This window comes from Pipistrellus hanaki, assembly GCF_964339955.1.
Source record: "Pipistrellus hanaki genome assembly, chromosome: X".
NCBI lineage: Eukaryota > Metazoa > Chordata > Mammalia > Chiroptera > Vespertilionidae > Pipistrellus > Pipistrellus hanaki.
Genome location: NC_140524.1, coordinates 47493013 through 47507872, shown reverse-complemented (window position 1 = coordinate 47507872; position 14860 = coordinate 47493013). Strand labels below are relative to the sequence as shown.

The following is a 14860-nucleotide window of genomic DNA, read 5'->3' as shown; positions in this document are numbered from 1 at the left end:
GAATTTTATGGGTGGGATACTTAAATGATGATACTGAGTAGCATAATGGAAAATGTAAGTAGTGTGATATGTATTTTTATATTGACTCTTGATAGTTGAGGTATGTTGTTTCCTGGTCTTGGTAATAAGAAAGCTTTAGAATAGATTATTATACAATCCTTGATGCATATTTATTATCTTGGATCAATTGTAAAACTGCTGTCCCTAGCTCTGGCAAGTGACTGTCTGGAGCATAGACTGAAACAAGGACACAGTTGACTTCTTATATGAAATCAATGTGCCTGACTTTTGTTCTCCCCCACAGAAATGGAGATTTTGGTCAAGGAAGTTGTATGGGGATGACTGGGTGGGATTAAAACTTTCTTGAGTTTTGAAGTTGCTCAAATACTTGAAGTACTTGGTCAGGACCCTAGAGTTGTGTACCATAAAACCTAGAAGGGACTTTTTTAGCCTGGGACTTCTCAAAGGGCATGGAGTGTTATGTTAGTAAAGGAAATTGGAGAAGTCTCTCTACACTACTGCTGCCTCTTATTTAGGCCTATCACAATGAGCACCTTGCTGAACATACTCACCTCCAGGAGATGTTATTTATTCTTATTTTAGTTCTTAAAATTTTTAATTACTTTATCCAAATATATCCAAAATATTAAAATTTTAACATGTAGTCAATATAAAATTAGATATTTTTTTCTTTTGAATATAATTAGAGGCCTGGTGCACAAAATTCATGCAGGGGGGGTGTTCCTCAGCCCAGATTTCACCCTCTCCAATCTGGGACCCCTTGAGGGATGTCCGACTGCCCATTAGGATCCCAGGGATCAGGCCTAAACAGGCAGTTTGACATCCCTCTCACAATCCAGGACTGTTGTCTCCCAACCGCTCGCCTGCCTGCCTGCCTGATTGCCTCTAACTGCTTCTGACTACCAGCCTGATCACCTCCTAACCACTGCTCTGCCAGCCTGATCAATGCCTAACTGTACCCCTGCTGGCCCAATTGCACCTAAGTGCCCTCCCCTGCTGGCCTGGTTCCCCCCAACTGCCCTCCCTTGCTGGCCCGGTCACCCCTAACTGCCCTCCCCTGCAGGTCTGCCCCCCCCTCAACTGCCCTTCCCTGCTGACCTAGTCCCCCACCCACAACTGCCCTCTCCTGCTGACCTGGTCCCCCACAACTGCCCTCCCCTGCTTGCCTGATTGCCCCCAACTGCCTTCCCCTACAGGCCTGGTGCCCCCCAACTGCCCTCCCCTGCTGGCATCATGGTCACCCCTAACTGCCCTCTGCTGCCAGCCTGGTTGGCCCTAACTGCCCTCCCCTGCAGGCCTGGTCCCCTAACTGCCCTCTCCTGCTGGCCTAGATCCCTCCCAGTTGCCCTCCTCTGCTATTCCAGTCACCTTAACTGCCCTCCCCTGCTGGCATGCCCCCCCCCCAGCTGCCCTCACCTGCAGACCTGGGTCCCGTCCCAACTGCCCTTCCTTGCAGGCCTGGTCCTTCTCAACTGCCCTCCTCTGCCAGCCCGGTCACCCCTAACTGCCCTCCTCTGCAGGCTTGATCGCCCACAAATGCCCTCCCTTGTAGACCTGGTCTCTCCCAACTTCCCTCCCCTGCTGACCATCTTGTGGTGGCTATCTTGTGTCCACATGGAGCCAGCCATCTTTGACCACAAGAGGGTGGCCATCTTGTGTGTTGGAGTGATGGTCAGTCTGTATATTATTCTTTTATTAGATAAGATATCTTCACAGTAAGGTGGGTATTTTATACTTCTAGCACATCTCAATTTAGTTTCTCAGTCACACTAATCACATTTCATGTGTTCAATAACCACATAAGGTCAATGACAGCCATTTTGGACAGTGCCACTCTAGGATCTACAGTTTGAGAAACATGCAGGCTCTTCTAGAAAGCCCTGCCTTGCTCCCTCCTGCCCATCAATTTGAATTTTGAAGAATGTCCTCAAAAATAAATTTTGACATTTGGCATAATTGAGACTGCTGACAGTTGTAATTCTTTAGGCTGATATTGGTGGTTAGTAGATGTCAGCTCAGCTAGGGCCACAAAATTGCTATATTCATTATGTTGCTCAATATCACTATTTCAGGATCCCACCATAAAATTCTTTGTAGCTATCACATCCTGTTGGGTCCATTAGATTATAGTTCTAACAAAATTAAATATCAGTAAAGTAATATAAGCAGATTTGTCAAATGAAGAAACATATTGGGTGCACTTGCATATAGTGTGAAATATGAGGGATGATAAAAGTTTTCTGAATTTTCGTGATAAGAAAGCCTGCAGAAGGTTCATATTCTGTCTAAAGTGAGTGGATCCAAGAGTCAGTCTAGTCCTGAGGGGACATTCATTCATTCATTTCTTTGTCACTAGCTGGCTGGATATACAGATCAGCATTGCAGATCTAGTTCCTGCCTTCATAGTGCATGCGTTTAGGTGGAGGAGACAGAAAAGAAATAATTGCATAAAAATAGGGTGATAAGGCCGAAACCGGTTTGGCTCAATGGATAGAGCGTCGGCTTGGGGACTGAAAGGTCCCGGGTTCGATTCCGGTCAAGGGCATGTACCTTGGTTGCGGGCATATCCCCAGTAGGGGGTGTGCAAGAGGCAGCTGATCGATGACTCTCTCTCATTGATGTTTCTAATTCTATCTCTCTCCCTTCCTCTCTGTACAAAATCAATAAAATATATTTTAAAAAAATAGGGTGATAAGAAATTGTGATAAGTGTTCTGAAGGGAATAACCAGGGTGATGAAAAAATAACCGTGTCACTTTATTTATTGAGCTTGATTATGAAACATTCCAAACATACAGAAGTAGAGAGAATAGTATAATGATCCTACCCACCCTACCTGTCCTCCATGTACCTATCACCCAGTTCAGTAGTTGGCATTTTGTGGCTAATGTTGTTTCATCTATTATTTCCCTTCCATACACATCCCCACAATTTAATTATTTTGAAGCAAACCTGATACTATATCACCCATATACGTATATATTTCAGTAGCCACATTTTATTGTCTAAAAATAATAGTTATCTCTTAATATCAAATAACTAACCAGTGTTCAAATTACTCTTAAATGTGGGGTTTGTTTTTAGTTTGCTCAATTAGTATGCAAATAAAGTCCATACAGTACAATTGGTTGGTATTTTTTCCTTAAATGTTAATTTATTGATTTTAGGGAGAGACATCGGTTTGTTGTTTCACTTATTTATGCTTCTCATATGTGCCCTGACTGGGGATCAAACTCACATCCTTGGTATAGACAATGCTCTAAGCAACTGAGGTACCCGGCTAGGGCAGAGCAAAGATATAACTATTGATATGTATATATGTTTTGTTAATCTTCATCCAAGGATATTTTTTTCATTGATTTTTAGAGTGGAAGGGAGGAAGGGAGAGAGAGAGAAACATATATATGAGAAAGACACATTGATCGGTTGCCTTCCAAATGTGTCCTGACGAGGGCCAGGAGATCAAACCTGCAACCAATTTGTGCCCTTGACCTGAAATTGAATATGAGACTCTTCAGTGCACAGGCTGACACTCTAACCACTGATTTACACCAGCCAGGGCTAAGGGAAGATATTTTAATTGTAGACCTGAGAAATGAATGAGCTAGTTGTAGAAGAGCATTCCAGGTAGTAGGAAGAGTGTGAATTGTAAAATCACACACAGTCGTAAAAAGTAATACAGAGAGTCCTGGTATAACCATTACCCAGTTTTTCCAAAGTTCTGAAGCATAGTTTTTCCAAACTACGATGCAACAGGATATTGACATTGATGCAGCCAAGATATAAAACCATCTATATCAAGGATTCTTCCTGTTGCCATGTTGTAGCCACAACCACCTTTCTTCCCTTCCTTTGTAGTTATCCTTTTTATACTACAACTCATTGGTCAACAGAGCCAAATATCAACAGTACAACGATTGAAATTTCTTTTGAGAGCCAAATTTTTTAAACTTAAACTTCTTTTAATGCCTCTTTTTCAAAATAGACTCACCCAGACTGTGGTATTTTGTGGAAGACCACACTCAAGGGGCCAAAGAGCAGCATGTGGCTTGAGAGCCGCAGTTTGCAAACCACAGCCTTAGGATAATGCCCTCTAGGTCCAGCCATGTTGCCACAAATGGCAAGATTTTTTCTTTTCTTTTTTATAGCTGAATAATATTCTATTGTATATATGTACCACTTTTTTTTATTTTAAGATTTATATCTTTACATTTTATTTTTCAATTACAGTTTACATTCAGTATTATTTTGTATTAGTTTAAGGTTGTACCACTTTATCCATTTGTCTATCAATGGACACTTGGTTGCTTCCATATCTTGACTATTGTAAATAATGTTGCAATGAGCATAGAAATGCATATCTTTTCAGATTAATGTTTTGTGTTTCTTTGGATAAATACCCAGAAGTGGAATTGCAGGGTCCTTCTTTGTCTCTTGTTTTTGGCTTTGTTTTAAAGTCTATTTTGTGTGATATTAAGTACTGCTACCCCTGCTTTTTCTTTGTTTCCATTTATCTGAAATATCTTTTCCTGCTGAGACCGGTTTGGCTCAATGGATAGAACGTCGGCTTGGGGACTGAAGGGTCCCGGGTTCAATTTTGGTCAAGGGCATGTACCTTGGTTGCGGGCATATCCCCAGTAGGGGGTGTGCAAGAGGCAGCTGATCGATGACTCTCTCTCATCGATGTTTCTGACTCTCTCCCTTCCTCTCTGTACAAAATCAATAAAATATATTAAAAAAAAAAAAAAGGAAAAAAATATCTTTTCCTAGCCCTTTACTTTCAGGCTGTGTGTCTTTCAGTCTGAAGTGGTTTTCTTGTAGGCAGTATATGTATGAGTTTTGTTTTCATATACATTCAGACATTTTATGCCTTTTGATTGGAACATTTGACACATTTATGTTTGAAGTGATCATTGATAGGTATATAGTTATTGCCATTTTAGTATTCATATTTTTTAAATCTTCACCCAAGGGTATTTTTTCCATTATTTTTTTTAGAGTGGATGGGAGGTGGGAGGCAGGGAGAGAGAAAGAGAAACATCCATGTGAGAGAGACACATTGATTGGTTGCCTCCCATTTGTACCCTGACTTGGGCCAAGTTTGAGCCTGCAACAGAGGTACATGCCCTTGACCAGAAATTGAACTCACAACCCTTTGGTCTAGGGGCTGATGCTCTAACCCAGTGTTTTTCAACCTTTTTTGGGCAAAGGCACACTTGTTTCATGAAAAAAATCACGAGGCACACCACCATTAGAAAATGTTAAAAAATTTAACTCTGTGCCTATATTGACTATATATAAAGTAATTCTCTTGAATAGGAATCAAATAAACACAAAGAAAGTATTTTATAATTACTTTATTATGAAATATTAAGTAAACAAAATAGTGAAAAATTATAAAATTCTTGTCTTGTCTGCACCTACGGCACACCAGGCAACATCAGTGTGCCGCGGAACAGCGGTTGAAAAACGCTGCTCTAACCACTGAGCAAACTGTCCAGGACTATTATTCATATATATATATATATATATATATATATATATATATATATATATATATATATATATATATTTTATCATTTTATTCTTTCTCGTAAAGAAATCCCTTTAACAATTCTTATAATACTGGTTAGGTGTTGATCTCCTTTAGCTTTTTTCTTGTCTGGAAATTATCTGTCCTTCCATCTAAACGATTCTAACTTTGCTGGGTCTAGAGGAATCTTGGTTATAGATCCTGGCTTTTTGTCATTTTGAATATTTTGTGCCAATCCCTTCTGACCTGCAAAGTTTCTGTTGACAAATCAGCTGACAGTCTTATGGCAGTTCCTTTGTTGGTAACTAACTGCTTTTCCCTTGCTGCTTTAAAGATTCTTTTGGCCCTGGACAGGTAGCTCTGTTGATTAGAGCATCCTCCCAATATACCAGGGTTGCAGGTTCAGTCTCCAGTTTAAACACATACAAGAAGCAAACAGTGAATATACAAATAAATAGAGTATAAGTCGATGTTTCTCTCTCTCTTCCACTTCCTCTCTGTCTAAAAATTAAAAAAAAGATTCTCTCTTTAACTTTTGTCATTTTAATTATGATGTGTCAGTTATTGTATTCTTCATTTCTGACTTTTTAAATGTTTTCTATGTCCATTTAAAAAAATATTTATTTTGAGAGAGAGAGAGAGAGAGAGAGGGAGAAACATGGATTTGTTCCACTTATTTATGCATTCATTAATTGATTCTTGTATGTGCTCTGACTGGGGATTGAACCCACAGCCTTTGGGTATCGGGATGATGCTGTAACCAACTGAGCTACTCAGCCAGGGCCTCTATCTCCATTTTTATGTTTCCTGTCTGTTTGCTGACGTTCTCAATGAGATCATCTATTCTTCCCATAAGTTCATTGCACATCCTTAAAACCAGTGTTTTGGACTGTGCATCTGGTAGATTGCTTTCTCCATTTTGTTTAGTTCTTTTTCTGGAGTTTTGTTTTGTTCTTTCATTTGGGGACATGTTTCTTTGTCTCCCTGTATTTGATTCTATGTGTTAGGTAGAGGTGCCATGTCTTCTGGTATTGGTAGATTGGCCTAATATAGTAGACTAGAGTCCCTGCCCCCTGTCACCACCACTAGTCACCTCTCTCTGGCACCTGCCTTGGCTTGCCTGAGGTCTGCGAGCTGGGGTCAGCTCCTGCATTGAGCGCCTACCCCCTGGTGGTCAGTGCATGTCATAGCAACCGATCATTCTGCCATTCAGTCGATTTGCATATTAGGCCAGTGGGTATTCCAGGTGTGTCCCTTGTGTGGGTTGTGTGTACCCTCCTATTGAACTTGAGCTTTGATTGCTTTTGGCAAGTCAGTGGGAGGGATTGACCATCAGGTGATTTGCTGTGAGGAATGGCCATAATTATAGTGTAGGTGCTATTTGGTGGCTGACGGTATGGAACAGGAATCACATTAGTGGGGCATTCTTGTGTCTGCTAAGTCTGCCCTTTGGGTGTGTCATTGATGAAAAGCACTTGGAAGTGGCTTGGGTGGGCCTGCAAATTGGATGGGACAGAATCTCAGGGGATCACCAGGGACAAAACCAACCTTGTTAGCTGGTTGGTGGAGACTCAGACTTGGCACCTGCCTATGCCTGCAGGCTAGATGGGAGAAGGCTCAGAGAAGGAACAATGGCTACTTACACACTTCTGTCCTGGAGAAAGTTTCCCTTCCAAGTCCTTGTCTTGAAGCCAGATAGTTCCTGTTAGTCCCTGGTGCTTTTCTAGCTGCTGCCCCAGTGCTGGAGCTCAGAGTCCGTCAGCAAGTAAATTAATGTGCAGGCCTGTAAGAGGACCCCCTGGGACTCCAGCAGCCCTCAGTCTCACTTGGACAAACCTTCTCAGCCACAACCCCTGCTGGTTTTCTTTCTTTCTTTCTTTCTTTCTTTCTTTCTTTCTTTCTTTCTTTCTTTCTTTCTTTCTTTCTTTCTTTCTTCCTTCCTTCCTTCCTTCCTTCCTTCCTTCCTTCCTTCCTTCCTTCCTTCCTTCCCTCCCTCCCTCCCTCCCTCCCTCCCTCCCTCCCTCCCTCCTTCCTTCCTTCCTTCCTTCCTTTCTTTCTTTCTTTCTTTTAAATAAATCTTTATTGTTCAGATTATTACAAATGTGTTCCTCTTTTGCTCCCCCCCATTGCTCCCCCTCACCAGGTTCCCACCCCACCCTCTGTCCTTTCCCCATCCCCCATTGTTCTCATCCATAGGTGCACAGTTTTTGTTCAGTCTCTTCCCGCACCCCCACTCGCCTTTTCCCCGAGAATCGTCAGTCCACTCCCCTTCCATACCTCTGATTCTATTATATTCACCAGTTAATATTGTTCATCAGATTTTTTAATTCCCTTGGCTTTTAGATTCACTTGTTGATAGTTACATATTTGTTGATCATAATTTTTATCTTTATCTTCTTCCCCTTCCTAAATAACCGCCTTCAGCAATTCATATAATTCTGGTTTGGCAGTGGTGAACATTTTTAGCTTTTTTTCATTTGTGAAGCTCTTTATCTGGCCTTCGATTCTGAGTGATAGCTTTGCTAGTATTTTTGGATTTTTGGCTGTAGGTTCTTGCTATTCATCACCTTGAATATTTTTTGCCATTCCCATCTGGCCTGCATGGGCCTGCATGGTTTCTGTTGAGAAATCAGCAGACAATCGTATGGGCGCTCCTTTATAGGTAACTGCCTGTTTTTCTCTTGCTGCTTTTAATATTCTCTCTTTGTCTTTTGCTCTTGGGATTTTAATTATGATGTGTCTTGGTGTGGTCCTCCTTGGATTCCTTTTGTTTGGGGTTCTGTGTGCTTCCTGGACTTGTAAGTCTATTTCTTTCACCAGGTGGGGGAAGTTTTCTGTCACTATTTCTTCCAATATTCTTTCAGTATTTTGCTCTCTCTCTTCTTCTGGGATCCCCATAATTCTGATGTTGGTTCACTTGAAGTTGTCCCAGAGGTTTCTTACACTATCTTCAACTTTCTGGATTCTCTTATCTTATTGCTTCTGTGGAGGAGTGTCCTCTGGCTCTTTGTGTTCTAAATCTTTGTCTTGATTCTTGCGATCTTCCAGTCTGTTTTTAGGACTTTATGTAATATTTTTTATTTTAGACAATGTGTTCTTCATTTCTAGTTGATTCCTTATTATTTCTAGTTGCTCCCTTTTCATATCCTCACAGGTCTGATTTATTTTATCGGCCTTTTTTAGGATATTCTTGAATAACCTTATAACTGTAGTTTTGAACTCAATGTCCATTCTTTTCTTTTCCTCCATCTCCTTCCTTTGTGTCCTGCCTCTTGTCTGCATTTTAGTTGTTTTCCTGATTTATGGAATAGTTTTGTGTGCTAGGTGTTCTGGTAGAGCCCAGTAGCACAGCCTTCCAGTTACCTGCGGTGGACAGTCTTGGTGTAGCCCTTTGTCGGCTGTGTGTGCAGTCTTGTTGTTAAGCCTTGCTTATTGTTGGTATCACTGGGAAGTGTTGATCTCTAAGCCAATTGGCTGTAAGGATCAGCAGTATCTCAGCTGGGAGGGCTTCTGTACTCCACTTGGATGGGGAGGAGTCTCTGGGTGGTGCAGACAATCTTTGGTTCCCTTTCAGTCTTGCCTTAGAAAAGTCCTGTTCTCTGTGAATCTCGCAAGATTGGTTGCAGGCGCGCATCTCTTTGGTAAAGGCGCAGACAAACTTTGGATTTCAGCCAGTCCCTTCTTAGAGAAAGCCAGCCTCTGGGAGAGCCTCTTTTCTCAGCTTGGATTGGGCAGAGTCTCGGGTTGGTGCAGACAATCTTTGTTTTCCCTTTGGCTCCTCCCCAAGTCCCATAGTAATGGCCTCTGGCTTCACACACCTCCGAGAGATCTCTGCCTGCTGCCTGACAGTCTGGCCTCTCCCTGACTGGGGCCATCTATCAGACCAATAGGGTGATTCTGTTTTCCTCTCGAACAAGAAAGCCAGCTGTGCGTTGGCTGTCTGCCCTTTCCACGCGCCGGGGGTAAGCCAGTAGTGAACTCAACCCGGCCTGCCCTCTCCACGCACCGGAAGTCAGCCAGCAGCAATCTCAGTCCGGCCCTCCCTCTCTGCTGGCCGGATTAAGCCAGCGCCTTTTCGCGCGCACCGTTCTCAGTCTGTACCTTCACAGTGCCTGAGGTTCTGCATGCCTTCTCTCTCCTTCCTAGATGGCAGAGCCTCCTCTCAGCTAGCCGTCTGGTGCTTCAGGGCAATGCCTCCCCTGTTTTCCAGTTCTAAATTCAAATTTGTTGTGGTAGGCTGCATTCGGGTGTCTACTCTATGCTGCCATCTTGGTTTCTCCCCCTGCTGGTTTTCACAACCAGAAATTGTGGGGACTTTTCTTCCCAGCACTTCTCTTCCTGTGCTGAGGAGGCTTGCATGGGGCTGGGACTCCGCCCTCCTGCTCCTCCAATCCATTCAGTGTCCTGTCTTCACCTCTTCTATCAATCTTGTAGCTTCTTTTGCATATCCTTAGTTATAAGACTTCTATTTAGCTAGACTTCAGGAGGTTATCAATGATCATTGTTTTGTAGTTTAGTTGTAATTTTGTTGTGATTATGGAAGGAGACTAAAATAATTATTGAATTTAGTGCTTAAAGAGGGTTTATTTCCAGGAATTTCAACATCCCTGTTGTAATTTCTTTCTGTTTTGATTTTTTTAACATTTGCTTTTATTTTTCTGGCTTTACTATGTAAATTAACCCCATACTTTTTAAGAAGTGGGCTTCTTTTCATTGTTATTTGAATTGGAAAGAAGTAAATATTAAATAATAATTACACCTGTATTAGTTCCTTCTGGCAATGGAATTCGCCTATTGAAGTTTTTCTCTTAATGTTACCAACCATTCTGATTTATACTTGTTTACACATACTACACACACACACACACACACACACACACACACACGCACGCACCCACAAACACCCCCAACCAAAGAATAAATAGGGAAAATGGTGTTTTGAGTTGTTGTTAATACTGAGCTTATTTTTGGTTTGTTTGTTTTGTTTGTTTTTGTTAATCTTCACCCGAGGATATTTTTCCATTGATTTTTAAAGAGAGTGGAAGGGACAGGGCGAGAGACAGATAGAGAAACATGGATGTGAGAGAAACACATCGATTGGTTGCCTCCCACATGTGCTCTGACCAGGGCCAGGGATTGAGCTTGCAACTGAGGTGTATGCCCTTGACCGAATCGAACCCAGAATCCTTCATTCCACAGGCTGACCTGAGCTTATTTTTTAATTCTAAGTTATTATTGTTAATGATCCAAGTATACTAGTAGACATTAAAATTTTCATTTTATGGTAAATGATAGCCCCACAATTATAGTAACTTCCTGTGGAATTGTCATTTTAAAATATGTTTTATTGATTTTAGAGAGGGAGAGTGAGAGAGAGAGAGAAACGTCTATGTTAGGGGTGTCGAACTCAATCAGAGAATGGGCCAAAATCTAAAATCCAGCCTAAATCACGGGCCGAATGGTTTACTGAACAGTCATAAACTGACAATGTCATAAACTGACAGTGGAGTGCAGTGATGACAGCGCGGTGCGGGCCACATTGCAAGGCCTGGCGGGCTGGATTTGGCCCGCGGGCCTTGTGTTTGACACATGTGGTCTATGTGAAAGAGGAACATTGCCTGGCTGCCTCCTGCACGCCCCCAACTAGGGATCGAGCCTGAAACCTGGGCATGTGCCATGACGAGGAATCGAACCAGCAACCTTTTGATACACAGGATGATGCCTAACCAACTGAGACATAACAGCCAGTGTTTCCTGTGGAAAATTTTAAAACAAGATTTACTAATTGGACCAGAGTATAGTTAGCATAGAATAAGGGTAAAGACCAAATGTGTTTTCTTCTCAGTGTGTCCCTAGCACCTAGCACAGTGATTGACAATGGAACATTTAGTGTTTTATGAGTGAACTGGCCAATATAGTAGATGTGATACTGTCTTCTATAGAAGGAATCTTTATAGAACAGAAGTAATTCATTCCTTATATGACCTTTCTACTTTTGTTATATGTGGATTGTGATAGTCACAGATGCCACTAGAATATCAAATTTGCATTCATGTCTTATACCTAAAATGAGATATAGGCTGCCTACTGAAATTATGGTTCAATTACCTGTGAGTACTTTTTTTTCCATGCCATTTCCCATATAAAAAATAGGTAATATTTGTATAGTGTACTGGAGTAAACTGAGGCAGTAAACTGCTTCTGCAAAAAGGGCCCTCCAGAAGTCCAAGGCAATAACTGTTCACATGCAGTTGTAAATCATTCATAGCATACTGGTAAAAAGCTATGGCTTTTAGACCTTACTGTCTGTAGAAGTATAGTACTCTAAAATTTATTGTTTTTGTTGTCCATTCCTATTTGTAGTGTTGAAATTGGCGAAAGTGTCCGTGGAGAGGATGTCTACATAGTTCAGAGTGGCTGTGGTGAAATTAATGACAATCTAATGGAGCTTTTGATCATGATTAATGCCTGTAAGATTGCTTCAGCCAGCCGAGTTACTGCAGTCATCCCATGCTTCCCTTATGCTCGGCAGGATAAGAAGGATAAGGTAGGAGCAGAATCTCCTTTGATAAAAAAAAAAACAAAAAACTAGAGGCACGGTGCATGAAATTCGTGCACAAGGTGTGTGTGTGTGTGTGTGTGTGTGTGTGTGTGTGTGTGTGTGTGTATGTGTGTCCCTCAGCTCAGCCTGCATCCTCTCCAATCTGGGACCCCTCAAGAGATGTCTGGTGCGATCAGGCCTAAATGGGCAGTTGGACATCACTCTCATAACCCAGGACTATTGGCCCCCAACCACTCACCTGCCTACCTGCCTGATTGCCCCTAACTGCTTCTGCCTTCCAGCCTGATCACCCCCTAACCACTTCCCTGCCAGCCTAGTTGCACCTAACTTCCCTCCCCTGCCTGCCCAATTGCCCCTAACTGCTTTCCCCGGCTGGCTTGGTCATCCCAACTGTCCTCCCCTGCAGGCCTAGTTGCCCCCAACTGCCATCCCCTGCCAGCCTGGTCATCCCCAACTGTCCTCTGCAGGCCTGGTCGCCCCCAAATACCCTCCCCTGCTGGCCAGGTCACCTCTTAACTGCCCTCTGCTACAGACCTGATCGCCTCCAACTGCCCTCCCCTGCAGGCCTGGGTCTCCCCCAACTATCCTCCCCTGCAGGCCTGGTCGCCCCCAACTGCCCTGCCCTACAGGCCTGGACCTCCCAACTGCCCACCCCTGCAGGCTTGGTAGCTCCCAACTGCCCTCCCCTGCTGGCCATCTTGTGTTACATGGGGGCAGCCATCTTGTGTGTTGGAGTGATGGTCAATTTGCATATTACCTCTTTATATATAGGATGTTTATAAAAGGAGACTTATGTAAGACTTTAAACAGTAAAGACTTTAAATTTTTTAAAAAAATGTTTTTAAACAGGGCAATCATGAGCACTTGCCCAAAGTCACAAAAATATTCCTTAATCATCAGGTATATATCTTTTTATTTATTTTTAATTTTTTAAAAGCAGAAACAAAGTTTATTGAGAAATAGATGGATTCTTCAACAGGGAGCAGCAGGGAGAGGGCCCAAAGTGGGTTGCCCATCAGATATGTATTTAGAGGGTAATTTTTTGTTCTCTAATGTTTTACATATGTCTCCTTTTCCTCCGCTTGACCGCCCCCCCCCCACAAGCCATTCCCATGCTGGGCAAGCCCCCACTGCCCGAGTGTCTGTGTCCATTGGTTATGCTAATAGCATGCAGACAAGTCCTTTGGTTGTTCTGTAACCCCCCTACACTGCCATTTGTCTCTGGATCTATTCTTGTTCATCAAATTATGTTGATTATTATATTCCTATTTAGAGGGGATTTTTCAAATCACATTCTCTTAGGCATTACCTGATCTTTAAAACAGTTGTCATGTGATTGGTTTGTAAAAAGCAACACATTTGTAGACTGTATATTGTTCTAGTCATCATTTGTGACTTTCATTTAGCTCACTGCTATTATTTAATTATATCAGTAAGACTAAGCACCAGTCCCATGGAATAGAATATTTTTTAAATTATTGTAGATCATTTGGGACCCTCATAAGGTTATAGTTGTGACCTTTCCGTAAAACTTGAAGTCTGTTACATGAATACTTGGTCTCATTACACACACACACACACACACACACACACACACACACACACCCCTAGCCTTATTTATGTGGTATATTAAAGGATAAGGTATATACATAAAACTTTCCAGGTCTATTTTATTTATTGTAATCAATGCCAAAAATTTACAGTGCATTGGAGAAGGTCACATATGCACCCCTATATCTATAGCAGCATTACTTACAATAGCTAAGATCTGGAAACAGTCTAGGTGCCCATCAGTAGACAAGTATAATAAAAAAACTGGTACATATCCATCTGTAAAAAAGAAGGATCTGTTACCTTTTGAAACAGCATGAATGCACCTGGAGATTATTATACTAAGTGAAATAAGCCAGTCAGAGAGAGACAAATATCACATCATCTCACTTATATGAGGAATCTAATGAACAAAATAAACTGATGAACAAATAGGTCCAGAGACATGAAAGCATAGAACACACTGACAGACCTCAAAAGGAATGGGGGGAAGAGGGAGAGATTAACCAAAGAACTTAGATGCATACATGCATAACCCATGGACACAGACAATAGTGTGGTGAAGACCTGGTGTGGGGATGGGAACTGGGCAGAGGGTGACAAATGGGAGGGAATGGGGATATCTATAATACTCTTAACAATGAAAATACTTTTTTTTTTTTTAATGGCAGAGAAACTGAAAAAAAAAAAAAGTCCAGGTGTTTTTAATTCCAATAAAGTATAGTGCTCCTGCAGAGTACAGAGTAGAAGGCATGGTCTTGGCCATTTTGTAGTGCAGCAGGTGTGTTTGCCTATTATTTAAGGGTTTGAGATTGCTGGAAGGTTGACCTTCAGATTAGTAAGGGAATGGTATAATTTACAAAATTAACTATAGAGTTATATATTGGATATTATACAGGTTTGAGTATGTATGTGTTAAGTGATTTTAATAAAAATATTTTGAAAAAGATTGTCTAATTTAAATTGAATATTGGAAAGGCTGAAAATCTGTACATTAAGTTAAGAAAATGAAAGGTAGAAAAGCATTTTCTTTCATTTATTACGTATCTTGAGCTAGCAAAGTGATGTTCCATTTAATTGTGCTAGATTGTGATATACTAAAAAATTAGTAATCATGTCTCTTTCTTTGAATTTCCTGGTAGCACAGTGCCTTAAACATAGTAGGTACACAATAAATACTTGCTTCTTGGAAAA

The 14860-nt window shown here is 41.6% G+C and overlaps 1 protein-coding gene across 1 annotated transcript in view; it reads left to right on the top strand.

The window, feature by feature from the left end:
* Window positions 1-14860, top strand: part of PRPS1 (phosphoribosyl pyrophosphate synthetase 1) — a 43006-nt gene that overhangs the window by 14098 nt on the left and 14048 nt on the right. Inside the window, exon 2 of the mRNA XM_084870501.1 lies at window positions 11917-12100. Coding sequence (XP_084726627.1) covers window positions 11917-12100 — 184 coding nt within the window. The remainder of the gene's footprint in view (window positions 1-11916; window positions 12101-14860) is intronic.